At 46.3% G+C, this 25,192-nt stretch overlaps 12 protein-coding genes across 12 annotated transcripts; 8 read left to right on the forward strand and 4 right to left on the reverse strand.

Moving 5' to 3' along the window:
- Nucleotides 1-1,447: 1,447 nt before the first annotated feature.
- BDV27DRAFT_132372 (GFA family protein) lies at nucleotides 1,448-2,447 on the reverse strand. Its single transcript, XM_032067864.1, has 4 exons — nucleotides 2,269-2,447; nucleotides 2,065-2,147; nucleotides 1,812-1,922; nucleotides 1,448-1,745 (listed from the first exon to the last, which is right to left on the reverse strand). The coding sequence occupies exons 1-4, from the start codon at nucleotides 2,372-2,374 to the stop codon at nucleotides 1,659-1,661; spliced, it is 387 nt and encodes a 128-aa protein (XP_031924936.1). The 5' UTR covers nucleotides 2,375-2,447; the 3' UTR covers nucleotides 1,448-1,658.
- Nucleotides 2,448-3,542: 1,095 nt separating this feature from the next.
- Nucleotides 3,543-5,456, forward strand: BDV27DRAFT_147458 (amino acid/polyamine transporter I; the record flags this gene model as incomplete). The annotated part of the gene is made up of 8 exons (XM_032070742.1): nucleotides 3,543-3,703; nucleotides 3,757-3,916; nucleotides 3,965-4,201; nucleotides 4,261-4,523; nucleotides 4,572-4,756; nucleotides 4,803-4,861; nucleotides 4,915-5,267; nucleotides 5,333-5,456. 8 exons carry the CDS (start codon nucleotides 3,543-3,545, stop codon nucleotides 5,454-5,456), a joined length of 1,542 nt encoding a protein of 513 aa, XP_031924937.1.
- A 796-nt stretch (nucleotides 5,457-6,252) lies between these two features.
- On the forward strand, nucleotides 6,253-7,845 carry BDV27DRAFT_166531 (major facilitator superfamily domain-containing protein; the record flags this gene model as incomplete). The annotated part of the gene is made up of 4 exons (XM_032074209.1): nucleotides 6,253-6,444; nucleotides 6,553-6,954; nucleotides 7,009-7,362; nucleotides 7,459-7,845. 4 exons carry the CDS (start codon nucleotides 6,253-6,255, stop codon nucleotides 7,828-7,830), a joined length of 1,320 nt encoding a protein of 439 aa, XP_031924938.1. The 3' UTR covers nucleotides 7,831-7,845.
- Nucleotides 7,846-8,160: 315 nt separating this feature from the next.
- On the reverse strand, nucleotides 8,161-9,434 carry BDV27DRAFT_166533 (peroxidase family protein; the record flags this gene model as incomplete). The annotated part of the gene is made up of 3 exons (XM_032074210.1): nucleotides 8,161-8,683; nucleotides 8,746-9,255; nucleotides 9,335-9,434. The coding sequence occupies 3 exons, from the start codon at nucleotides 9,432-9,434 to the stop codon at nucleotides 8,568-8,570; spliced, it is 726 nt and encodes a 241-aa protein (XP_031924939.1). The 3' UTR covers nucleotides 8,161-8,567.
- A 1,725-nt stretch (nucleotides 9,435-11,159) lies between these two features.
- Nucleotides 11,160-11,775, forward strand: BDV27DRAFT_132384 (multicopper oxidase-domain-containing protein). Its single transcript, XM_032067865.1, has one exon. The coding sequence runs from the start codon at nucleotides 11,205-11,207 to the stop codon at nucleotides 11,682-11,684; it is 480 nt and encodes a 159-aa protein (XP_031924940.1). The 5' UTR covers nucleotides 11,160-11,204; the 3' UTR covers nucleotides 11,685-11,775.
- Nucleotides 11,776-12,516: 741 nt separating this feature from the next.
- BDV27DRAFT_166535 (uncharacterized protein) lies at nucleotides 12,517-13,848 on the forward strand (the record flags this gene model as incomplete). The annotated part of the gene is made up of 2 exons (XM_032074211.1): nucleotides 12,517-12,536; nucleotides 12,594-13,848. 2 exons carry the CDS (start codon nucleotides 12,517-12,519, stop codon nucleotides 13,846-13,848), a joined length of 1,275 nt encoding a protein of 424 aa, XP_031924941.1.
- A 411-nt stretch (nucleotides 13,849-14,259) lies between these two features.
- Nucleotides 14,260-16,214, reverse strand: BDV27DRAFT_147463 (amino acid/polyamine transporter I; the record flags this gene model as incomplete). The annotated part of the gene is made up of 7 exons (XM_032070743.1): nucleotides 14,260-14,723; nucleotides 14,779-15,099; nucleotides 15,156-15,527; nucleotides 15,581-15,672; nucleotides 15,770-15,824; nucleotides 15,915-15,933; nucleotides 16,122-16,214. 7 exons carry the CDS (start codon nucleotides 16,212-16,214, stop codon nucleotides 14,260-14,262), a joined length of 1,416 nt encoding a protein of 471 aa, XP_031924942.1.
- Nucleotides 16,215-16,521: 307 nt separating this feature from the next.
- BDV27DRAFT_147464 (aromatic ring-hydroxylating oxygenase subunit alpha) lies at nucleotides 16,522-17,969 on the forward strand (the record flags this gene model as incomplete). The annotated part of the gene is made up of 5 exons (XM_032070744.1): nucleotides 16,522-16,858; nucleotides 16,913-17,211; nucleotides 17,272-17,447; nucleotides 17,505-17,730; nucleotides 17,787-17,969. 5 exons carry the CDS (start codon nucleotides 16,522-16,524, stop codon nucleotides 17,967-17,969), a joined length of 1,221 nt encoding a protein of 406 aa, XP_031924943.1.
- Nucleotides 17,970-18,097: 128 nt separating this feature from the next.
- BDV27DRAFT_166536 (Zn(II)2Cys6 transcription factor) lies at nucleotides 18,098-20,150 on the reverse strand (the record flags this gene model as incomplete). The annotated part of the gene is made up of 2 exons (XM_032074212.1): nucleotides 18,098-19,951; nucleotides 20,070-20,150. 2 exons carry the CDS (start codon nucleotides 20,148-20,150, stop codon nucleotides 18,098-18,100), a joined length of 1,935 nt encoding a protein of 644 aa, XP_031924944.1.
- Nucleotides 20,151-20,626: 476 nt separating this feature from the next.
- BDV27DRAFT_147466 (uncharacterized protein) lies at nucleotides 20,627-21,433 on the forward strand (the record flags this gene model as incomplete). The annotated part of the gene is made up of 4 exons (XM_032070745.1): nucleotides 20,627-20,639; nucleotides 20,982-21,044; nucleotides 21,103-21,231; nucleotides 21,282-21,433. 4 exons carry the CDS (start codon nucleotides 20,627-20,629, stop codon nucleotides 21,431-21,433), a joined length of 357 nt encoding a protein of 118 aa, XP_031924945.1.
- A 350-nt stretch (nucleotides 21,434-21,783) lies between these two features.
- Nucleotides 21,784-23,323, forward strand: BDV27DRAFT_166537 (flavin monoamine oxidase family protein; the record flags this gene model as incomplete). The annotated part of the gene is made up of 3 exons (XM_032074213.1): nucleotides 21,784-22,554; nucleotides 22,615-22,691; nucleotides 22,753-23,323. The coding sequence occupies 3 exons, from the start codon at nucleotides 21,784-21,786 to the stop codon at nucleotides 23,321-23,323; spliced, it is 1,419 nt and encodes a 472-aa protein (XP_031924946.1).
- A 748-nt stretch (nucleotides 23,324-24,071) lies between these two features.
- BDV27DRAFT_166538 (sulfotransferase family protein) lies at nucleotides 24,072-25,014 on the forward strand (the record flags this gene model as incomplete). Its single annotated transcript, XM_032074214.1, has 3 exons — nucleotides 24,072-24,159; nucleotides 24,223-24,837; nucleotides 24,989-25,014. 3 exons carry the CDS (start codon nucleotides 24,072-24,074, stop codon nucleotides 25,012-25,014), a joined length of 729 nt encoding a protein of 242 aa, XP_031924947.1.
- Between the last annotated feature and the right edge of the window lie 178 nt (nucleotides 25,015-25,192).

Below are 25,192 nucleotides of genomic sequence, written 5' to 3' on the forward strand. Positions count from 1 at the left end.
TCTTATCGTGGAGTAATCTCAGAGACTCGCCGAACACATGCATACTTATCCGAAGGGGGAAGGTTAAAGCTATACCCGACACTTATCGGGCACCAACACAGATGTGAATTTATCGCGGGGTGGCTTTTGCCTTTCTTCGCTGTCATCGTTTACATTGTCTATTCCCTACAATCGACTTAGATAAGTACATATGATGGTTACTTTGCGGCTCACCCCCAGCTCGAGATATAATGCCAACTTCCTTCTCTACTATATTACTTAGCAGTAAGATCAAAAAGTATTAGAGAAACGCGGGCGCTGACATTCAGGATAGGTATCATTCACAACATCATATCGCACTACTCCATTATGCAAAGTTTCCTTGGCTAATCACAATGATACTCTCCAGGTAACTATAAGGATAAACTCGACCGTGGGAATCGCGACAACACCCAGAATTGGCGGTCTCTACTTCTGCCATAGAACCGACAGTGACCAATTTCCCTTCCCGTATACTTTGAGATGAAGCCATAATATGTTTCGGCTGTCGCGGCAGCGTACTTGAGTTGTAGGTGTACATGGCGATACTTTTTCAAAGCAACATTGCCGAGGTGAGGTGTACTCCACAACGACAAGGACAACGACACATACCTTCTCTGAAAAATATAAATACAGTATAGTGAAAGCTGGCTGGCTTCGTAGTAGGTCTTAAGACAAGCTACAACCAAATAATGCAAAAGTTGTGTAGACATTTATTGAGTGAAGCAATACAGAATTAATACATTTGGAGTCATGTAGTTTGACGTTCCTACAAGGCCCTTGTTGTCTTATATTGGCCGCATCACTAGGCTCATTAACCTACTATCAAAATCCAGTGCCCTAATACATACGTATTTAGTGTGTAAGCTCCCGGATGATCCAGATCAGTAAGGCTAATCAAGGACCTAAACGCTAAGCCAATACGGGTAGGCATTCTGTCGAGAGTATAGTTAAGCTCATTCCTGCTTACCGATCATCTTAGGCCGGGAAGACTAATTTGCAGATCGAATGATAAATGCAGGCCTAAACACATGGCTACCACATACTATACCTTACCTGGAGACCTACTGGTTCCCGATCGCTGTATGAATTTACCACGAATAGGACTCAAAATCCGTGAAGGCAAACGCTGAGCCCGCAGTTCGGCTGGGTGCCTCAGGAATGCATTTGTCCTAGAGTATGAGTCATAAGGTAAGGCAGTTTCAACCAGGGTCATGTGCTAGATGGGTGACAGGTGTCATGTGTTGTTCAGAAATATATCTTGCCTGCTGATCACTAGTCACGATGGTAAATGACGAGGGTTCAACGTGTGCGAAGCATGTCTTTAACGTCATTGTCAGCAGATTAGTGATAATTTACATATGACAGACACTCTACAACTTCACATATGCATTCTCAACTATCATGTACAAGCTTTCAAATACCACCTATAAAGTTCATATTGACTAAAATATATACGTACTTTTACCATGGCACCTCCATCAAGCAAAACTCCTGAATATCCAACTGAGTCGACAATATGCAAGAATATATAACCAGGAATGTACACAACACTAATCCTAAACAGCATTCAACACCTCCCACCCATCTACTTATATATTATATTGCTAGTCTCATTGAAGCCATCACCGTCTCAGAAATCAACTCTGCTTCTCAAACTTGATACTCTTTCCGTCCATTTTCTTAATCTTCAAAGATTCAATCTCAACATCGGGAATGGTGCGTACCTTGACACAACATTAACCACACACTCTTTAGAACGGGTAAAAGGAAAAAAGAAAAGGGAAATTTACATTCAGCGCCACAATATGACTGAAACGCGGAATAGTACTTCTTGCATAAAGACTGGTCCCACAATTCGTACAGAAATAATGGGGGACCTGCTCTGACGCAAAGCGATAAGCCTGCGAAGGGAAAAAAATTTAGTCAAGATTATGAATGCCCTGCATAAAATGACCCAGTCGAATGACGCAACACAGATTCCTAGGATTAATAACAACAACAACAAAAGAGCAAGAAAAGGAAGTCAGGAAGAGCAAAACAAACCTTGACAGTATCCTCCCTCGGAAACTCAAAATCGTCAATTTTCGGATAAACAAGTAAATAGCCATTAATACGGCAAATGGAGCCTGCGTCATTCAGGATAAAATTAGCCCAGTTTGGGGGAATTAGGCTCAAATGCCGCATGCCATAATTCGGTTTAAATCGCCGAACGGTGAGATCGAATAGGAATAGCGAGGTTAAACCTACAGTTACACTGGACGACCTCCTGTTCCTCAATCGGTGGCGATAAGGAAAAGGAGTACTTGACTTGGCCACAGTGGCAACTTCCTGCGTACAACTTGGCTTCTGCCATGATCGAGGGGTGCTGAGGCGTCTGAGAATGTTGTTATCGCAAGGATCGGTAGAGGATCTACGGGTGGGGTTCAAGGGTTTATATCCTAGTACTGAGTAGAGTGGGGTTTGCTATTTCTGTTGCGGGGACTCCTGATCGTATTCGATGGTGCTGCCAAGCCATTCAACATGTGAATCGAGTGGTTAGTGCTGATGTAAGAGGGATCTAGGTCTGGCTACTGCCGAGCCGCAATGCTATAGCTACCAAGGCAGCGAGCTAGCGAGCTACTAATCGAAAACTGAGTTTTATTGGGAAAAGGGGAGGAAGCACTGGCCACTTGAGAGCGAAGCTAGAGCTTCTGGGAGCTCGACGGGTTTCCCCTTAAGGTTAATAAGATAGCTCGGCCGGCAACTTCGGCTTTCCTAGAAGACACATACCATGATCGTAGCGCTTGTAGAGTCACTTATTAAGCTGCTTATCGGTGTTTCCTCAATCCTCTACATCTCCTGGTTTTATCGGTTAAAACGAAAGCACGCTGATCGTGGTTTCGTGGAATGTAATGGCCTTGATGTAGGGCTACGACGATGTTGTCCAGGGCAAAAGAAGTTGGTCAATTTGGGAAAAGGGTATATCATGAGGTCTCCCATTTGATCGACATTGCTACTGTGGAGAGCTCCAGTGTAATAGTCAAACGTAGGCCCCAATGCAAGGGGGCGGAGGAGTGCACGTTAACCGCCGGTGTTTGAACCTGAAGCAGGTGCTTATTTATTCTCCTGCAGCCGCCAGCATGAAGTTGCATCATATACATCATAGTTTCGCAACATGCATGGTTCGGAGGAGCTGTAAATGCTCACAGGGCCAAAGAACAGGCTGATGACCTGAAGAAACCGTCCCATTAACGTTCAAGATGCTCTCATAGTTAACATTCCATACAAGCTGGATTCCCCACCCCCTACGTTGTTGGTTCCACTTTTGGACATTCCACATCCTTGCTTCCCGTCTTGGTGTGTCGAGGTCCAAGCAATTGTCCGATAGAATAGCCAAGTAACCTAACACCAGCGTAGCTGCTATTTAATATGCGGCGCAACGCACCGTATTTCACATGTGTAGTGCTAATATCTCCCCGATCCCTTTTCTCCCCCTCATACCTCGGAGCCGACTTTGTCAGTCTCCGTCACTATAGTCCAAGATGACTGACACCGCAGATATCAAGAAGCAGGTTCCGTACGAGGTAGAACAACTATCCGACGAGAGCCTTGCTCCTGACGATGCTGTCCTCCAGGCCCAGGGCCATCGGCCCGAGCTTGCGCGGTCATTTTCCTGGGTGGGAGCCATTGGATTGTCGTTCAGGTTGGGCTTTTTCCCTACCAGCCGTAACAAGTACCGTTCACTGACTTAGGTAGTATTGCCAACTCATGGTTAGGTTATGGAGCAACCTTCGGAACACCCCTGGCGTATGGAGGTGGCCCGACCGTTCTCTTTGGGGTGATGATTGCAGCGGTAGCGCAGTGGATTGTGTTGCTCGGGCTGGCAGAGCTGTGCTCTGCATTGCCCTCGTCAGGGGTTTGTTCAATTTTGCTCTCATGCTTCGACCACGCTGACAACCTATAGGGTCAATATCACTTTACCTATATTCTAGCTCCCCCGAAATACAAGAAGTTCGCCGCATACACAGTTGGTATTACCAATGTAATAGCATGGTGGGTGAGTGCGGCATCGGGCATCATCTATACAGGGATCTCGGCGTTTGGGATAGCAGTGTTCTGGTATCCGGACTTTCAGCATGAGAGGTGGCAGATATATTTGTGTTATGTGTTGGTGGTCACGTTGACCTGTAAGGCCCCCAAGGTCTGATTATAGATATCGTAACTGATTGATTAGTGGTTCCTGTCTTCGCTGTTCCCCAGAGACGTTATGACTACTTAACGAAAACCACCTTTACCCTGTCCATCACCGGCTTAGTTTTGGTCTTGATAGCCGTGCTCGCCTCCGGACGGGGACGCTACCATCCTGAAATCCTCACAACCTTCCAGGGGACAAGTGGCTGGGACACGGCCCCAGCATGGTTGCTGAGCATCACGATGGGACAATACTGCTATGCGGCTATCGGAGCTGTCACACATATCGCGGAGGAGATGCCGCAGCCGGGCCGGAGGATCCCCCTCGTGATGTATGATTGACCACAGATAGATCTTGATATTCTGCTAACTGTCGGCAGTAATCTCGGAGTCCTGGTCGGTGTTATGACAGCTGTCCCGTGGGTCACAGTGATGCTCTGCGGCATCCAGGACATTGATGCCGTTCACAAAGCTTTCATCCCTAGCATGGAGGTCTACTATCAAGCGACAGGAAGCAAGGTGGGCGCCACCGCGCTGCAAGCCTTCATGACATTTCTGTATTGGAGTAAGTCTGTGCCCTTTTGGCGTGTAGCACTATACTAACCAGTCAGCCTGCGGTCCAAGCCAATGGATAACTTCGAGTCGGATCGCGTGGGCATTCTCTAGAGATGTATGTTCCTGGGCGTAACCAACAATTAAGATGTGTGATGCTTACCAAAACAGAACGGCCTTCCTTTCTCCCATTACTGGAACTTCATCGACCCGAAATTCAACATCCCCGTGCGCACCACCTTCCTCTCGGTTTCATTCTGTCTTCTGTACGGTCTGGTCTATATCGCCAGTTCGACCGCATTTAACTGCATCGTGAATATGTCGATCCTCTTTTTGAACATCAGCTTTACTGTGCCCCAGGCCATCCTGGCGACAGTAGGACGGGACAAGCTTCCGGTACGCTCATTTAATCTGGGTCGATGGGGATACGCAGTCAATATTTTCTCCACGGTATGGTTGACCTTCAGTGGGATTCTGTTTTGTTTCCCGACAAAACTACCGGCAACAGCAGGGTCGATGAATTAGTAAGTCCTTTTGCCATCCCTTTTCAAGTCAACCCTCGTCCTGGGGAGTACTAATGTAGATATAGTGGTTCGGCGGTCCTGGTAGGAGTGTATTGCCTCATAATGCTGCTGTGGATTGAACGGAGGAATAAATTCACCGGGCCAAAGATCAACTGGGATGCATTGAACATGAGCAACAAATTGGCATAAGGCCAAGGGAGCTTCGCCATGGGGTTTGCTGTGCGAGCTGGAGTGCGAGGTGGGGGTGATGGATCAACTGCTGATCTGGTAGTCAAAGCGTTGGAAATCTGGAGTTGGGCGTTTTTCCACAATAAGCATAGTGTATTTCGTATATGAAACCAAAGTCCAATAATATTAGATCTCTGTCTGTACTTCACTAATCCTGAAATAGAAGGTCCGCCCGCAACCCGATCACTTTCCATCTTGGGTACTTCCGATAATGTTAAACGGTGTCAGAATCTTCATGTATCCCCCACAAAACTAGGTCAATGAATCGAATTTAACGTCTAGAAGACTTCAAAGCTCATCTCTTCTACTATGCTGGCTTGTATAAGCTTATCGCACCTGAAGCTAAGTTTCATTACTAGTGCTACACCTCAACACCTATCCACGTGCTTCGGGCTGATTGATGCTCATTTTGCCTTGGCCTTCCAAAAAGAAGACTTTCAATACGTATAGTGTTATGTAGGAGTGCTAAGAAATGGATGTATAAGATACGATGTCTCACGGACAAAAGACCAACACCTCATCTGTCTTCGTCGCACCGCTGTGGGGATGTGGACTGGCTTAGTTTTGGTCAATGTGGCAATGGACCCATGAATCATATCCCACTCTGTCGGACCGACATCACTTAGCGAAGAAGTATCTATAGGGCCAATTCTAGGCTGTATTCCACTACCCTTCAATTGGCTTAGCGCTATGCTGGGTCCTGTCGATATAAAGACCCGAGTCCTGATTTCTGACCCTCCAAAAGTTACCGAAAAGCATGGCGACTAACAATCCAGACATAGACAGTGCTCTGGCGCAGCAAAGCCCAACTGCTGAGAAGTCGGCACAAGAGGCCAAGCCAGTATTCAAAGAAGCAGAACGATGGAATCATCCCAGGTCCAATATACTCAAGACGTTGGCTACATTCTGGAGCTTCCTGGTGATGGGAGCGAATGATGCCGCGTATGGGGTAAGTTCAGATGCCGGCTGATCGGACCATAGCTAACACTTATAGCCTTTAATTCCATATGTAAGCTGTGAAACCTACGTGTTATTGGATCAAACACTAATTGCCTAGCTCGAAAACTACTATAATCTCTCTTATACCATTGTCTCTCTAGTTTTCCTGTCACCACTCGGTGGCTATACCTTGGCTGCCCTACTCAACAACAAAATCCATACAACTCTCGGTCGCCGCGGAGTCGCCTGGATTTCCCCAGGATGTCATTTACTGGCATATATTGTCAATTGCGTTCATCCCCCATATCCAGTTTTAGTAGTCTCCTTCATCTTTGCAGGGTTTGGAAATGGATTAGCCGACTCAGCTTGGAACGCCTGGATTGGCAATATGGCTAATGCCAACGAGCTCCTGGGACTTCTACACGGACTGTATGGTGTAGGAGCAGTTCTGAGCCCACTCATAGCTACTTCGTTAATTACTGAGGCAAAAGTGCCCTGGTACTACTTCTACTATATCATGGTATGTCGTTATTCAAATCTGTCGACGACACACTCGCTAATACCAGTCACACAGATTGGCTGTGCCGCAATCGAGCTCGCCTTCTGTCTTATTGTCTTTTGGGATTCCACTGCTGCAGCACTGCACGATGCTACATCCCAAGGGGAGGAACCCGCCGGGGGCCTCCGTCAAGCCCTCTTCACGAAGCGATCCGCCAGGGTCACTTGGATTTGCGCATTCTTCCTCCTCGGGTATGTCGGGATCGAGGTTGCCTTGGGCGGATGGATCGTAACGTTCATGATGCGAGTACGACATGGAGAGGACTTTGCCAGCGGCATGGTTGCTACGGGGTTCTGGCTAGGCATTGCCTGTGGTCGAGTTGTACTCGGGTTCATCACTCCGCGAATCGGAGAAAAATTGGCCATAGTTGTAAGTATTCGTATATTCTTTTCTTCTCCCCTTTCCTTTCTGTTTTCTTTATACCTGCACTCGTACCACATCAGCTGATGTATCAACTTCGACAAGATATACTCCTTATTCGCAATAGCATGCGGCTTAATTCTCTGGCTCGTGCCTAATTTCTACGCATCAGCTGTAGCAGTCTCATTCCAAGGGTTCTTCCTCGGCCCCTTCTTCCCAGCGGCAGTTATTGTCGCTACCAGGCTGCTCCCACGAGCATTACACGTCAGCGCTATTGGTTTTGCGGCAGCATTCGGAGGAGGTGGAGCTGCTGTGCTGCCCTTCGTAGTGGGCGCCATTGCGCAGGCTCGAGGTGTGCAGGTCTTGCAGCCATTTATTATTGGTCTCTCGGGTGGGATTTTGTTGTTATGGTTGGGACTCCCGCGAATGCCAAAGAAAGGAGACACAGAGGAGGGTGATGGGACTTCAGATGTGTAGATGCTTGCTATTGATATTTGAGCCCTGGGATTACCATATCTCTCATAGCGCGATGGATTTATCTCAAAAGGACAATTTAGAGACTCTTGCATCTTAATAAAAACAAATACCTTAACTAAAGGTATCATTGTTATCATTGTTCAGTTACCTATTGCAAAGTCTTAAAATTGATAGTTAGCGTGTCTAGGGGCTTGCTTAATTATCCCCTACATACTAATTATGTCCGTAACTGGATAAAGATTGGGAAAACCTATCTCCAGGAAACTAAGCTCTTAAATGAATAGCGCCAGGCGTAGGTAAGTCAATTAATTACCCCTTTCGTCTGTGTATCTACCTTTCATATTTCGTGTTTATGACAAAAGACAAAATACCAACTAGGGTTACAAAAGCCAACGTTACTAAATTTCCGACAAATAGGCATTTGCAATGCCACGTCCCTTTGATAACCGTAAAAACTACCTTTCTCCCAAACCACGTCGTAAACCCATTTCTAACATGATACTCAGGTTCCTTACTTCGCTTAACGGGAAGATCAACACCTGTGTACAGAACCTGGATCCTCCCCACAGGTTATACACACATGATACCCAACCAAGGAGACAACAAGCGTTCCACGAGACCCTTCATGTGTATGCCCGTTTACAGGATTTGACTATCTCAGGGTGCTACAAATATGTATTCGTGCCGACCTCTACCCCCATAAAAGACAAACACGTCCGCGAGCTCAAATGTTCTCTTCAAGATTTCAAACCGACTGCATCTCGTACCGCCTTGTTCATGGCCTGGATCTGCTTGCCAGTTTTTGTCACGTTTCCCTTCATATATCCTTCTTTATATGGAATCCGATCCTCACCTATTACACGTTAGTGACTAGTTCTGTACGAGAAATTTCAAGACCAAGAGAGGCTGAGGTACCCATCAAGGCTTTGACCCATGGTTTTGGCACAGCATTGTGATCATTGTCCCATAGGGTCAGAAGATAGAGTGCTGTAGTCCCGTATTGAAACTGTTTCCAAAGCGCAGAAGCATTGAATTGTGGGTTGGCACTCATCGCAAGACCATAGCGGTTTTTAGTAGCCTTAGCTGCCGTATCGACCGTGACGAAGCGGTCAACATATCGGTAATGATCCAACCCGAGATCCTTCGCAACAGGACTCCAAACTGTGGCATCGAAGTGGAGATCGTCTCCAAAGTAAATATCGTTGCGAGTAAGCGAGCCGTCCGCTTCAATTGTATCGTGTCTAGCGAGGTCGCGAAGATGGAAAGTTTCATTAGGTCGATTTGTGGTGGAGATGTTAAATTCAAAAACCATATTAACGGCATCTATATAAAAGCCCGACTCGAAGTTGTATGCTGCTTGCGCAGCCTTGTTGATCATTTCGTAATCTAGGTTCTTCCCGTCGCGCGGGAGATAGCCGTGGTTTGCTAGGGCATTGAGGCCAGGGCATGGTGAACGGCCGGCGGGAAGTTAGTTATAGATCGTCAGCGTGGAAGAATTACATACTATCAAAAGGCCCTGGGGCACGAAACTCATGACCGTTAGGATCCGGGAATGCCAGACCAGAGGTTGCAAAAGCAAGGAGAGTAAGCGTAGAAGTCTTCATGATGTCTAGTCAATAACAGAAAAGAAGAAAGAAAGAAAGAAAACAAAGACTACGTCAAAGGTATGCGGTGAAATCTGTAGATAAAAAATCCTGGTTTGATGGTGACCCCGAATCTAGGGAAGCATTCTATTTATATATACTTTAAATAAACCTTGACCTATGGATTAGTATATGATTTACAATTGGGGCTGTGTGACACGCTGAGCTCCTCAAAGTGCGTATTAGAAAGTAAAAATCGTCAAGGTTGTACAGAGTTTGGTAAAGGCTCCGAAGCAGTTTAAAGTAACAAATTGCCTTAATCCTTTTTAATCCGCCTCAAAAGTAAGCAAAGGAAGATACGATCCTCCTCCCGAATACGCTCTAGCAATACGCTTAGGCGTCTTCATCGCCCTACGGTGGGCCCTAAACGAGCAGACATATGGCTTGAGAAAAAGGTGATTTATTTCGCTTATTAAGCAATGTTCTCAGCCCCAAGACCATAATTTATGACAAATTGGTCAATGGAGGGAACTAGTGGTTTGGACCGGTAGGAGAGATTTTCCCCTAAATAAAGTATTGTTAATTGTTCCTGGAGTATGTCCTAACACTGAGGTGGTTTCTGCATGTCGTATTGATCGTATTGATTATTCTTGGGCACCTCCAGCGTATTAGTAATACGCCCGTCGCTGCCCCAGAATAAATCCACCCCACTCTTGGGTCTAGATATAAACATATCAGGTTGAAATAGATCAACTAGGAAAATTTCAACGAGAGTTTCTTCTAGAATATCACAGTACATACTATATATGTCTCTGTCAAGCCCTCCCAGCAGGTCTGCCCACAATTCTTCGATCTTCGGTTTCAGCGATTACCAACCAAAGCCTTGTTTCTCGATGTTTTACGGGCAGCCAGCCCTGACTATGGAAGGATTCTTTTGGAAAGCCAGCACATTGGTGGGTTAATACCAAATAACCATGTCAAATCTATTTCATACTTGATGACAGGCGTATAGCAAGCGAGTGAAAGTGATAATTGGACAGGATGTGTGTATGGGGGTGTTCTGTTCCTGACCACTGCTAGAATGGTGTCTTAGCTCTTGTAGGGGCAACCCCGACCTTAAAGTTTGCAGTAAGGAACAAATTCTAATGCCTGTGGATGAAATGCCTCCATTCGCACAACTATGTGGTCAACCGCTGTTAGATGATGGTTTAATCAACGGCGCCAACTTCCTTGGCACCGGCAATCACACGGATGGCGCTCCGCTGAAGCTCCAGGTGGCAGAAGGAAAGTCGTATAGATTGCGGCTTGTCAATGCAGCTCTTGATATGGCCATCGAACTCATGATCGACTATCATAACATGGCCATCACCGCTATGGGTCTGGTACCCATCAAACCGTACACTACGTATAGTCTAACTATCAGAATGGTTTTGTACTCCGCCCCCCCTTTTAGCAGTTTACTAAGTAGGATCAAAGGTCAATGATACGATATAATCATCACAGTTGATCAGGCATCGGTTACATCTGGATACGTGAGATACCACTACACTCGTGTTCGGAAATGCTCGCACCAATAACATCCGAGGCGCCCTGCATTACAAAGACACACCGAGTATCCCAGAAAGTGCCCCATTTTTCTACCCAGATGAAGCATGACAAGATATCCCAGCCTCCGTTCTGGTGCCACACGTGCCAAAATCAGTCCCCCCTCCCGACTTGCAAGAGATGGTTGACGCCGACACCTATAAAAACGCAAAAGGGCTCTTCCGCTGGTACCCCAACAGCACGACAATGGAGAGCCTATGGGAAGATCCCACCCTGATGCAAATATACGATGGCGAGTCGGCATTTCCCAATTCCAGTACCATAATCTCGTTACCGAAAGCGGACCAGTGGTTTTATCTAGACATCGAAACTCGCGCGCCTATAGGCCATCCGATCCACCTACATGGGTATGACTTCTTCATTCTTTCGCAAGGACAGGGTGCCTGGGATGGGTCCCCTCGCACTGAGAACCCGCCTCGCCGGGATACGGCCATGTTGCCGAGGAAGGCGCATCTGGTAATCGCTTTTCAGGCGGATAATCCTGGAGCATGGTTGATGCATTGTCATATTGGCTGGCATACTACTGAAGGGCTTGCGCTGCAGTTTGTGGAACGAGCCGACGAGGTCGTGAGTACTATTGATTATGGGCTTCTGCAAGACACGTGCGATTCCTGGATTACCGATGACGGATTGCACGCCATCGAGCAAGAGGACTCAGGCGTTTGAGGGATATATGAGTCGTTCCTTGACGGTGTATGTATTGTTCAGGCTTGCCGACCATGGGGAAAAGTGACCATCTGGCCTATTCTGGTTAAATGTAAGGATAGAAGGGCTCGGTATATGGTCCTATGGTAAAATCATGAATCTAGGAATACTAACGATAAAGAGGTTTATGAACAAGGCTTGGATCTGCAGAATCCTGTACTTCTGATCATGGTGATATGATAGTAAATAAAACTTTTACGTTCATGCAATTGGAACGGTGATATGAATACATGTGGCGTGCGTGGTTATTCAAGCAACCAATGTCCACCTTCACTTCAAAAATGACCGACGAACCCTAAACGATCACAGATCTCGATCCCCAGCAAAGTTATCAACTCTCCACAAAAGGAGTCGGCGTAAAGCTACGCTGATGGTAAGGAGTCGGAGTATGCTTTTTCTCTTTCATATTCCTTTAGACTTTTCAAATAATTGTATCATTGTACTGTCTATAAGTATTTCATTATCTATGGAGCCACATGAAGGAATGATTGGTAGGGGTGTGGCTGCAACGACACGTCACAACTGCAGAACAGCCCCGCACCGGTCAATGAGAGTGATAATTGACTATACTTGAATATTCTTTTCGAGAGGTTATATCCTCAAGCATCATACTTAGCTTGAACATACATTATTAGCTCTCAATGGTACATTCCACCCCTTACATCCCCTCCTTGACGAAGAATCACGAGTCGCATCCAGTACCCTTGAATAAATAAAACACCCGAAATTTCTCTTAAAGCAACAAGTTCAGCAAGCTCACGAGCCAAATAAGCGACCTCTATCACTATTCACAATGGAAGGAGCATTTGGACAGCAAGTCTCACTCTTATAACGGAAAGGTAATTGGCGCTGACTCAATGTTGTATGTAGATATATTTCATCACCACTCTTCACCTTCAGCGTTGGCCCTAACAGAAAGGACTTGATTGTGCATTCTGGCCCCCTGGCAGACCTTTCACCGACTTTGCACACCCTCATGAATGGTGAAATGATTGAGGCGAAAGTCCGACGTGTCGAATGGCCTGACGTTGACGAAGACACCTTTGTTCGATTCACCGAATACGCTTACCTTCGAGACTATACACCACCATCGTGCTCATACAGGCTCTCAAACATACTCGACAACACTACAGAAAATCCACAAGACACCTGTGGCTGGGCCAGTCCAGGCAGTCACCCCAAGAGCAAGAAGGACAAGAAGAAGAACAACAACAACTGCCTTGAGCTTTTTAATGGAAGCAATGGAAGTTACCCCCAACACAGAGAGGATTCACTAAAAGATGCTAGTCAAATTGGTAATTATCAAGGTGGTGGGCAGGCGCTAGTTGAAGTACCACCACCTGAAGACCTGTCAATTGAAGAACCACTATCTCAAGAACCGCAAATTGAAGTACCGCCATCTCCAGACACGCCAATTGAAGAACCGCTATCTCCAGACACACCAATTGAAGTACAGCTACCTCAAGAACCGCCAATTGAAGACCAGCCAATTGAGCAGCTGTCACAGGACCACCCGCCACCGCATAGTAATACCGGTGGTAGCCATCGGTGTGGTTTTCAAGGTTGTTGTATGTCTGGGAATCAACAGCAAGGTGGTGGGCAAAGCCCTGGTCCACGAGATCCTGTTATGGCGCCTGCCCTTGGTGGGCACGAATTGCCGTATCGAGAGAAAAGTATATGGAGCCGACATCTTCGTGGAAAGTTTTCGACTGTCAATTTCAGCCTGTATGCCCATGAAATGGCGTCAAAAAAGACATTCACTCCGAGGGGAAACACCGAGTTAAATGAGGATTTCACCCCTGTCTTCTTAGGACATGCAAGTTTATATGTCCTGGCCGATAAATATGGTATTGAGTCACTCTCTCAACTGGTACTCGATAAACTGAAGCAAACTTTGAAGGGATTCAAGTTGTCTGCGGCCAATGTTCCAGATATTATTGAGCTGGTTCGGTTCACATACGCTCACACACCCCGTCTTGTTACTGGTCGGAATGAATTGAGGACACTGGTGACAATGTTTATCATCTCCTCTATCGGCCAGATTGGTGAAACTGAGTCGTTTCAAGAGCTTTTAGGGGAAGGGGGTGATTTTGTTGTTGACTTCTGGCAGATAGTCTGGGCTTGAACCTTACCGATATGATGCATCTTGTGGGATTCTCTTGTCTAAGAGTAGGTATCCATTGATGAACTTGCATTGCCACTGATTAAAGTGCATTATTTCAGAGGAATATACCCAGCCCATTAACTGCCCAAATCATACTGTCAGTAATAAACTCAACTAATACTTATAATCCGTAGGATAAAACAGCTAATACATCATAAAGGGCGGTAGGGAAAAGGTGATTGGTGAACTTTATTATATCATATATCTGGCTTCTCTTCTGAAATTATAAATCAGATTATAGAACTAGTGACAGTTTAAACAACAAGCAAACAGAAAGCATTTCCCCACGACCCATAGTTTCAAGAGGTCCAAGTACGAGGATGTGGAAAATATAGATAATAGTATCGATACAGAACCTGAGGTAACTCGAAACTAATCTTCGAACTGCGGAAGAACAGGACCCTCGTACACCCACCGACCTTTGCATAGCCAATATACGCCACTGAAAATACAGACAGCGCCAAAAACTAAGGATGCGTAGTTCATATTTGCCGCCGTAACAGGCTGATATGGCGGAAACAGTAAGAATATGCAAGTAAAGACAAGAAAGCCAATTGACAGGACATTGACCCCTATTCCATAACGTCCCATGGACCATGGACCGGGAGAAATACTTTCAGGGGACATCACTCGCTGATAGAGCAGAAGGCATATTGGTATGAGATATGATATCTCAAGCCCAAACACCGCCAACGATACTATGGCATTGAAAGCCGAGGTGGAACCGATATTGATAAGACCCAACAGCCCTAAAAGGAAAGATGTAAATGTAACGGCAATTGTGGGAACTTGCCGGCTCTCATCGATTCTCGATAGCCAACTACTAGCAGGGAATGCTGATAGGACGCACTGTTAGTGATGACTTCCTTTACGGTCATATGTTGTTCTTACCCTTGTCTCTTGCAAGAACCCAAACCATCCGACTAGCTGAAGTCAATAACGGGATTGATGCTAGCCCAGCCATTATGACTACAGTGCTGCATAATGCTGTCGCAGAGCGACTGTTTCGAGTGATATTATAGAATATCCCAATTATGGGAAAGCCGGTTGTTGTGTTAAGGGCAGAATTGAGATCGCCCATGCAAAACAAGATGGCTACCAGGAACCCAAGCCCCATCGTTCCATTTATTAGTATAGTGCCGATCATTGCGATAGGAATATCTGTCCTGGGACTTTTCATTTCTTCGCAAAGGTGAATAGCTCCATCGTATCCTAGGATTTGGAGTCAATGAGATCAGAATGCCATGGGCAGGTTGCTGAGCACATACCAACAACGACATAGCAGCTAGACAGCATGCCCACACACCAGGCGATACTATTACTTCCCCAGCCTGAATTGTTAATAGTGTCCACGAATACAAACTCTGGTACGTGCTTTGTGGGCGATACCACACATATCACGACAAGAACAATTATGAATGCTACCACATGGAACCCCAGCGAGAGATTTTCAACTAAGGGAAGCACACGACTTCCCTGAATGTTAACAATCGCCGAAATTACCAATATTACCCAGAATATCAATGTACCATGCCACCTCTGGAACACATAATCGTCGTAATTCAAGACTAACAAACCCTGGATCATTGTACCAGATAGAAAAGGAGCACTTGCTGCAACGGCGATCCATCCGAAAGTGGCTAGGTAAAGCATTAGCCCCATGACAGGACAAGAACTGAGGGTTGCATCTCACTGATCCAGCCGACAGCCCAGCTTAGGCCTTTCCCAATGCGCAGTGGAGCCATCTTGCTGATGAAGTGATACTGGCCTCCTGCAGTGGGGAACCTGTTTGAGACTATGAGCAAGGATCCCGGGACAAAATTTCGTTCTTTCTTTGCCTTCTCTTCTCTTTCTCAAAGATAACTTTTCAGGGATGTCTCACATGGATACCAATTCCGCAAGGGACGCTGCAGTTGCTAGTGACCCAAAGAAGGTAACTGATGAGTTATTAGTTCAGATATAGTTCAACAAGGGATCATTGTCCAACTTATAAAGCCATATAGTAGCGCAGGTGGGCCCCCGCTGACCAGACCGGTTACCATAGTGCTACAACATGTGTGAGCGTCTTGGTGTGCTTGGATAAATTTCTAGTCTTGAAGATTACCTGCATAACGCCTCCCAAGTGGCCATCAGAGAGACACTCAGAGAGAGCATTGACAACTTCCCAAATTTATGCTGCATTTATCTAGTTCTAACCAGTGGTCACAGAGTAGATGTGATATGGATAGACTCACTTTGACATGATCGATTTGCCCGATCCCTTGGTCTGGTTCGGCCTCGCCAAATTTGTCTTCTGCCTTGTCCTTTGGTAACATTTCGGGCTCCATGATCGATGAGATTGTGAAGACAGTTTTCCGAAGGCGAGGCAATCTTTAGAAATACACAGCATTTCATTGCCCATGAGCAAACCCCATCGCTGAACTAATTCCGCGCTCGTGGGGGTTCTCTTGCCGATTCGTCGACCATAAGAAAGCTTGACCATAGCCCTAGACCCCAAACGTCAATAAAACACGAACGAATCGGAACCAAATCCTAGATATGTCCAACCAACTCTCTATTAATTTAATACACCTACTTAAGGGTTACGATAGTTCGTAGAATTCTAGTATCCCCCCAAAGACAGTCATAGCCATCATGTTCCGAATTCTTTCCTCCTCTGACAAATCTGAAAAATCCCAGGAGAAGAGCTCCGAGACTCGGGCTCTTCCGGCATCATGGTATCATTCAAGCCCACTTTATCAACTTGAACGACGAGCAGTCTTTTCCAAGAAGTGGTTGCTAGTCACACATCGATCGCGTTTTTCCAAGCCAGGGGACTTCATTAGATACGAGGAGGCCGGCTTCCCCTTTTTTCTCTGTCTTGATCGCCAGGGTAACCTGCGAGGATTTCATAATGTTTGCCGACACCGTGCCTTTCCAGTCGTTACTTCTGATTCTGGATCGGTAAATATCCTGGCTTGCAAATACCATGGTAGCTCTTGCAGTTCCACGGCACTTGTTCAATGAGTCTCATCATCTGCTACAGGTTGGTCCTACGGGCTGAACGGAAAACTCGCAAAAGCCCCTCGTTTCGATGATGTGTCTGGTTTTGAAAAAGATAAAAATGGTTTATTTTCTGTACATGTCCATGTTGATCAGAGGGGCCTTGTTTGGGTCAATCTTGACGCTAACGAAGCTCCTACCACCCCCTGGAATGAAGACTTTCTGGGAGCTGACACCCAGGACCGACTGCAGGATTTCAACATGGCCGAATATGAATTTGATCATACATGGGATATGCCAGGTAATTATAACTGGAAGACATTGGTCGATAATTATAACGAGGTATGGACTCGAACACTGCATGGACCTTGATCAGTGTTCTCGTGACTGATCAAGCCCAAGTGCTACCATTGCGGTGTTGCGCATCCTGGCATTGCGGCCATATCGGATCTGACCACCTATGATGTCCAAACCCAGGGAGGGCAAATCCAGCATTATGTGAAAGACAAACCAGGCTACGAGTCAGATACGAAAGTTGCCCCAACTTTCTTTTTCCCGAACGCCTCGGTTACAATGACGTAAGGGCTTCTCTTTTTTCCACCTTCGGTACTTATCATAGTAAATGATTGCTGTAGATCGCATTATTTCTACATCATGCGGGTAGTGCCAACGTCTGCGACGACGACATCGATGCAATACGAGGTATTTCGGCATAAAGATGCATCCGAAAAAACCTTCAAGGAGCTAGATGACTTCTTCAAACAGGTTGAAAATGAAGACAAGAATCTTTGTAACGGGGCACAGAGAAACTTGAATGCAGGGGTTTACGTTAACGGTGTGCTACAGCCGTTCAACGAGAAGGTAAATCTCAGAGACGAATGTCGACTTCGAGCGGTTGGCTAACCGTCCCTTCCTAGGGCGTTCTTTACTTTCAAAAACTTGTCAAACAGAATTTGGTTGCCCATCGCGAGGAGGAAGAATCCAAGGGTAGAGAGATATGGCCTAGTATGAGAAAGACGATGAAGTCAACGTCTTTGGATGATGAGATTGACTTCTGTGCCAAGCTCGAGGGTTGTGGTAAGGCCGAGCTGGCTTGGTAGCCTATTTGGTGGGCTTTATTTCGATATTTCCCTTAGTAAATGAAGCTTTACAGATATTAGGCTTAGAGGCTAACCCAGTTGATACATTGTATACGTAATATAGTATTACACAACTGGTAAGTGGTACACTAGCCAAAGATTGATTCTAGTCGCTCCTCAACCATGACATCCAACCAATGGATTAATACTTGAGTAGAAGCATTCGTTTTGTTTGAAACAGAAAGGTCCGATCTGAGCCAAACTGCTTCAAGGATCTGCAAAGCTCGGAGGATTGGGTCAAGGCCAATACATTCATGTAGCACTTTCAATTTGTGTCGCACAAGAGACCGCCAGTGAAGGATCATGGAATCTGAGCAGTGCAAAGACAAAATCTCTTTTTCGATACTGAAAGTAGTCGCATGACCTTGAATACCGATGTCTTTATTATGACCTTGGACTTTCTGTAGAGCACTTCCGGCAATTATAAGTGGTACCGTTAAGAGCACTTTGATACCGGATGATTCCGGAACTGATGATATAAGATTCAGGATGTTGACAGCCAACCCTACCACAGTCTCATTAGGCAATCGTTGGATCGTTCCATATGATGATTCCGTATTGAGAGTTGACATTGTTGTGTTTGACTTTTCCAACAGGTTTGGAAACGTGAGATATAACTGAACTAGGACAGAGAATCGATATATTTGTGCCAGACATTGAAAGTGCGACACGGGTGTAAACCGATCGTCTGCATCTCCAATGCGACTGGATATGGGTGGAGAATACTGCAAGACCTTTGCCTCCAGCTCACTTGCCTTCGTGGACTGCTCATGAAAGATACTTTCACGAACATCGGTAGAATGTATCGAGGTAGACAGGTACTTTGTAAGGCGGTTTTGGCGACAAAGAGTGTTCACTTGGGCGGCGTAAATAAATATGGTGGTCGAGGCCCCAGTCCACGGATTCGGAAAAATCAGTGTATCATGACTTCCTTGCTCGCAGAATGGCATAAGGTAGTCAAGAGAACATGGACTCTGTGGGGTAATAATTGATACCATAGCTTCCCAATAAGCCATGATCCCGACCAAAAAAGATGTGGACTGAGGATCGCTCGACGCCTTGGGCCCGGTTATTGACTCTTGAAAAAGCGCACGAGCAGTGTGAATATGTGATATCCCGAGCGCACTTGAATCATGCCAAGCAGATGTCATACCCAATAAAACACTGCCCAGAATAGCTTCAAATCTCCCCTTTTCAGTTACGTTTCTGTTGTTTATCAGATGTGAGATGACATCTCGTCGGTGCTGTCGTGCCACGGAAATCATCTCGTTTTGCTGGTGACAGAGATGAGAGGCTGATGTCATCATGACAAGGTGGAAGACCAGCTGGGAGGAGTTCATCAAGTCTGCGATGACAGAGCGAAGGGGGTTCAAGTGTGAATCAAAACAGGAATTTATTGGGCAGACATTGGAAAAGTAATGGGTTGAAAGGATAATGGACTTGTCATCGACTGGCTTGAACAAAGGGTACAGGCATTCTGCATCCAATATACTGTTCGCTGGCAATGACTCCATGATGTCGTTGCCCACGTTCCAGATGTCTTCTGTAGCCAGATCATTCAAGAAGTTCTGGGAGAAAAGGCAGCTCGAGCTGCTGTAACCATCGTCAATTATGTGATCGAGTTCATGTGACTCCGTGGTAATATCATGGCCGTTGTGTCTTTGTCCTTCATTGGTATCTACTGACGTCTCAGAGGTGGTGGGGGTGATACTCGATGCTGATTCGCGAGGTTTTTGGATAACCTTGAAGCTGTCGGATTGAGTAAATGTATCAATGCCGTCCTCTGAAGAATGTTTGCCGTCTGCCTCCACGCCAGGCTTCTGCGTGGATTGTCCAGATCCATCCAAGTAACGCCATTTCATCGGTTGTTGGTACCCCGGGCAGCTAAACCCCCTTTTCATACACGGACCACAAAAGGGTACCTTCTCATCGCATTTGATGCGCTACATTTTGTTAGATCATGTCTATCCTCTGCCCCCGGTTCGTGAGGGAAGGACCTACCCGCTGCTTGCAACGCTGACATCCCGCTTCAACTGGTTAGCTTTGAACCGAGATCTTCACAGGGAACAGCTCACAACGTGACTTGGACCGCCTTTTGGGCGGTAAGGGGCATTTCCTGCTAGTCTGTGTGGATATTTCCATGTCGTCCTGATGGGCTTCACTTCCTAGGTTCCTTTGGATGTATGTAGACTAGGAAAACCGGGATTTCCCAACGTCTGGGGTTTATGCGGGCCTGGTTATCTTCCATGCGGGGAAGATAAGCTTTAGATACGGAATTGCGCCCGTTACAAACGCTGCCGCACCAATAATTAAATAGTTTACGATACGAACCTCAGGTACATTTCCAGCCACTCTACTCATTTCTGCTGCGATGTGACATGGGCGATGCTTAACCTTCCAGATCGCCGCCACTGTTGGACCTATGACAATTTCCGATCTTATCTTCCCTGGAATATGAAGATCGATAGCTGCTAGGGTCTTCGTGCAAAGCACGGTGCAAGACCACGCCATCATTCTTCCAGGTGGTATGAGATTCTATAAATCCCTCCATGATAATACTTGGGACAATATTCAAAGTGTATTGCAACTCAAAAATATCGAGTGTCGGACAGGTAAGCATGACCTTCTTTGGTAGAACCTTATGTGACGATTTGGTGCTTCCCATAAATACATAGATTTTTCTTTCACATTGAACGGTTGTCAAGCTGGTTGTGGAGAGCCATGTTCGCAGTGGTTCGGCAGGCAGGAAATACGCACTTTACCCAACTAGGAAGGAAAACACGCAGAAACGCGATTGGCCTTCCAACTATCAAAGGTGGAGCCGAGTTCCTGTTTGATAGCGATTGGTTTAGCATCTTTCTTTGTAATATAAGTAGAGGTTTATGGAGCAAGCAGCAAAGCCAACAAACTGGATTCAATGAACAAGTTGCAAAGTTTTCAAAATTCTCACCGACTAGACAATGGCATTTCGAGTCAGAAGCAGAACAGATGTCTTCAAGATACCAAACTTTGGCGGAATGCCTCATGTTTTCTTCGGTAGGCAGGCCCCGATGAAAAGGACTGCAATTCAATGGTCTGATTACAATGATCAAAGCCGACTACCTGGGAGCTGAAAGTGATAAGGCAACCAGTCCCATTAGCGGATCCTGGTTTCGGATAGAGAAAGGACCGGAAGCAACCCCTCCGAGGTATGACTATGATGAAATTGGAGTGGTGATAGAAGGTGAGATTTACCTGGCAAAGACATTCCACAAGATATTCACATGGGTCTAGGAGAAATCACATTGAAAGATGCAACTGGCCACACAGAAACCGTTCGACGTGGCGATACTTTCATGATCCCACGAGGCAGCACGATCACCTTTTCCTCAAACACCTATGGGGTTGCATGGAAATGCGGGGGGAGGCCAATGAGCAGACTTTGATAGCTCGAGTCACGAATGTATTACTGTAGACATGGCTGGGGAAGCTGGAACATGCAGTGGTGTGTAGTGAGATGTGTTTGGTCAACTTCCTGATTTGATATTGTAGTACGAGGGCCAAACGCGATTGGTCGGTACCCATAGCCCGGCACCAAACGCACTAAATTTCCTATTTGATGTGCTCCGCAAGGTCAGTTACCCATCACTATGTAGAGGGCATTACTAGTACATTATACTTAAAACCCACTGGGAATTTCTGTAATATAAATGTGCAAGGTGGCGCCAGCATTCCTGACAATTGATACATCCCCCAGATTTATTCCACGTTCAGTTCAAATTAACGTTCTCCCAAAATGGCGCCATCCTCGAATGAAGGCTTTCTATGGACTCCAAAGGGGAGTACGTGTGGCCTCGAAACTGACGCTGTGCAGGAAAGCTCGCCAGTTATCGATGACCGCTATGACGTGGTGGTAATAGGGGCCGGGTTCACTGGTCTCATTGCAGCACGAGAATTGAGTCAGAGACACGATTTGAAGGTGCTATTATTAGAGGCAAGAGATCGGATCGGTGGTCGTACATGGACGGCACGAGCGCTAGGCGAAGAGCTGGAGATGGGAGGAACTTGGGTTCATTGGGCGCAACCTCACCTCTATAGCGAGCTTCGCCGATACGGACTACATGTCAATTTGAAGACTTCGGCCGGCACTGCTGCACCTACCAAGCAGATGTTCAAACAGGGAACGGCACCCCCCCGAGAAATATCTACGGACGATGCCAGTGATATTCTGGAGCGCATTGCGCAGTCCTTCTTCACTGTCGAAGGGCGCAGCAGTCGACAGCTCATGCCTTACCCTCATGATCTATTCAGGCGACCTGCATTGTGGATGAAATATGATCATTGGTCAGTGAAAGACCGATTAGACAGTCTTCATGGGTTTTCAGATTGGGAGAAAGATTTGTTCGAATCAAACACGAACACTTTCGGTAGTGCACCTGGGAAAGATATCGCATTTACCGAAGCACTCCGGTGGTACGCCTTAGGTGGACACAGCATGGCGGGGGTGTTCGAGCTAGCTGGAGTCTACAAGATCGGGAATGGGGGCATGACTTCGTTTGCGCGAGCAGTTTTAGCAGACTACACGGGCCATATGCTTTTCCGGGCCACTGTGAAGGAAGTCACGCAGAATAAGTTGGGAGTCAGGATCACCACCAGTCTTGGGCAACACATCAAAGCAAAATACGCGGTTTCTACTATTCCTTTGTATAATCACTCTTCCATGGAACCTTCTCCCTTCGGGTGACTTGAAGCTAATGTTCAGCAGGAACTGTTTAGAGGATGTGAGTTTCGACCCTCCAGTATCTTCCATTAGACAGTCTGCGATGACGAAAGGACATATCAATAAGGGCGCAAAAATCCACTTCAAGCTCAAAGCAGCAGAGCCAGGATGGTTTGCAACGGCCGATTCTACCGACTCTGCCTATGTTTTTGCGTTCTCCGACCACAACGGCACTCAGGGATCAGAACCATCCGGTACTTGGTGCATTGGGTTCGGATATAATAGACGCTTTGATGATAAGCAAAACCACCATTATATTATTGATCGCTTCCGGAAGGATATTTATCCATCCGCCGACGTCGAAGGGTACGTAACTCACGACTGGGTGAATGATCCTTATGCGAAAGGAGGTTGGGCTTGTTGGGGGCCTGGATGTGCGTCCGCCTACCTCCAAGGGCTCCAGAAGCCCCATGGGAGGGTTATCTTTGCCAGTGCCGACTGGGCAGACGGGTGGAGGGGATTCGTTGATGGAGCAATCGAGCAGGGTCAACAAGCATCTCAATGTATCGTGGCATCTCTCAAGGCAGAAGCGGAAACTTTGCGACCGAAGCTTTGATTTAAGTTGATAGTTGCTAACTATAACGAATGAAATGGTTAGATCCCCACTGATCTTCGGGGAGCTGTTTCGTTGGTGATCCCAGTGTTTTGCATCAGATCCAGTGGCCGCCTTTTGCCATCGCTATTTTGTATTGGGCCATGTGGCTGGTATCATGCTTGAGGCTAGGCCTACTTGGGAGGCGACTTAGCGATCAACCGGTGAGGGGCTAGGAGATGCCAGAGTATAAGATCTTAAAGAATTGCTACAACACGGGTTACGGAGAAAGAGGGCGAGTTTAGTATGTTGCCTGTTAGTGAGGAGTAATCTGAGGACTTATGAATTCTCTAATCACCACCAGTAAAGTACTTCGTAGAGGCAAAATCCACGGCAAAACACCATTTTTCGTTGACCGGGACGGGCTATCAGGTGACTAGGGATGTCGAAGCTTAAGCCCTTCTATTAAAACCTTGATCTATAAAGGATATGATCGATCACACGGCTAACCCAGAATCGGTAAGTTTAGTAGATCACTACAATAACCAGCTGGACCGGTTACGTAGTCCGGAGTGGGTAATAGACTTCAGTTCAACTGAACCACGCCAATTTAATAACCGAGCTGAGCTGAGCTGCTGCTGCTGCTGATATATTGTTTGCATTTCCTGCTCAATCAACATTGATAATTTGACACTTTGATCGATTCTATTAGCTTCTGCAAGCAATCAAACGTCGGGTTTTTTTTGTGCACAAGCGGCTTCAGTTTCTTATGATGGCACGACTGATCGACAATGAACCTAACACAAGGGTAAAACCCATGAAGATTTTGTGTATGGGAATGGCCAGAACAGGGACAAACTGTGAGTCGAAGAGGACAGGATAATTCTATCTGTCCAACAAAGCTAATGTCGATCCTTGACCAGCCATGGTCCTCGCTCTCCGCAAACTAGGCTTCAACCCCTACCATGGCTCCGAATGTTTCAAGAACCCCCCTCGAGACTTCAACCTTTGGATTGAAGCGATGGAGTGCAACTTCTTCAACACAAAACAAAAGCCACGATACGGCCGCGAGGAATTCGATCGTTTAATGGGTTCATATGACGCTTGTCTTGACGTTCCCACATGCCTCTTCTGGGAGGATTTAGTGGAGGCCTACCCAGACGCAAAAGTGATCCTCACCATCCGGGATCCTGATTCTTGGCTCAAATCAGCCAATGCGACGGTCTTCAAATTTATGCAAACACCCTTTTTCCGCTTCTGGCACTACATGGACTCTACGGTCCTGGGGCCGCTCTTTCGCAAATCCGAGATGGTCTGGAAGATCTTCTGTAACAACAATTATGATGATGCCGTCTTGAAACAGGCGTACCTTAACCATAACGCACGAATTCGACAGGCGATTCCAACGGACAGGCTTTTAGAATTCGAGACTGGCAAGGATAGCTGGGATAAGATTTGTCAATTCCTGGATTTGCCAGTCCCCGACGAGCCATGGCCTAGGGCATACCCCACGGAAGCATTCCAGGCCCATATGGATCGTGAGATGAACAATGGAATTCGCACCATCCTGCAGTTCGCCGGTGTTGGTTTGGCGGTGGGCATCGGCGCTTTCTTTGCTGCGAAGAAATACTCCCTTTTGAGTTCTTAGTGTTTTAGTTTAGAAGAATAATGTATAATGAAACCTATTAGGCTCCAAGCTATTTGTGAACATTTGAAAACGATATTTCCAAGTAATCTGGCGATAAGAGAAGAAATACAGTATAATATCAATAGGTGTTCTAGTTTATTTTGTTGTGTGGGATACCGCATTTTGTAAGGCTGGGATCACAAATCTGATAAGACGAAATTGTTTCTTTTTTCCATTTCCACAGGGTGTCCAATCAATCCATCGGG

The sequence above is a fragment of the Aspergillus caelatus genome (genome assembly GCF_009193585.1).
Source record: "Aspergillus caelatus strain CBS 763.97 unplaced genomic scaffold BDV27scaffold_159, whole genome shotgun sequence".
NCBI lineage: Eukaryota > Fungi > Ascomycota > Eurotiomycetes > Eurotiales > Aspergillaceae > Aspergillus > Aspergillus caelatus.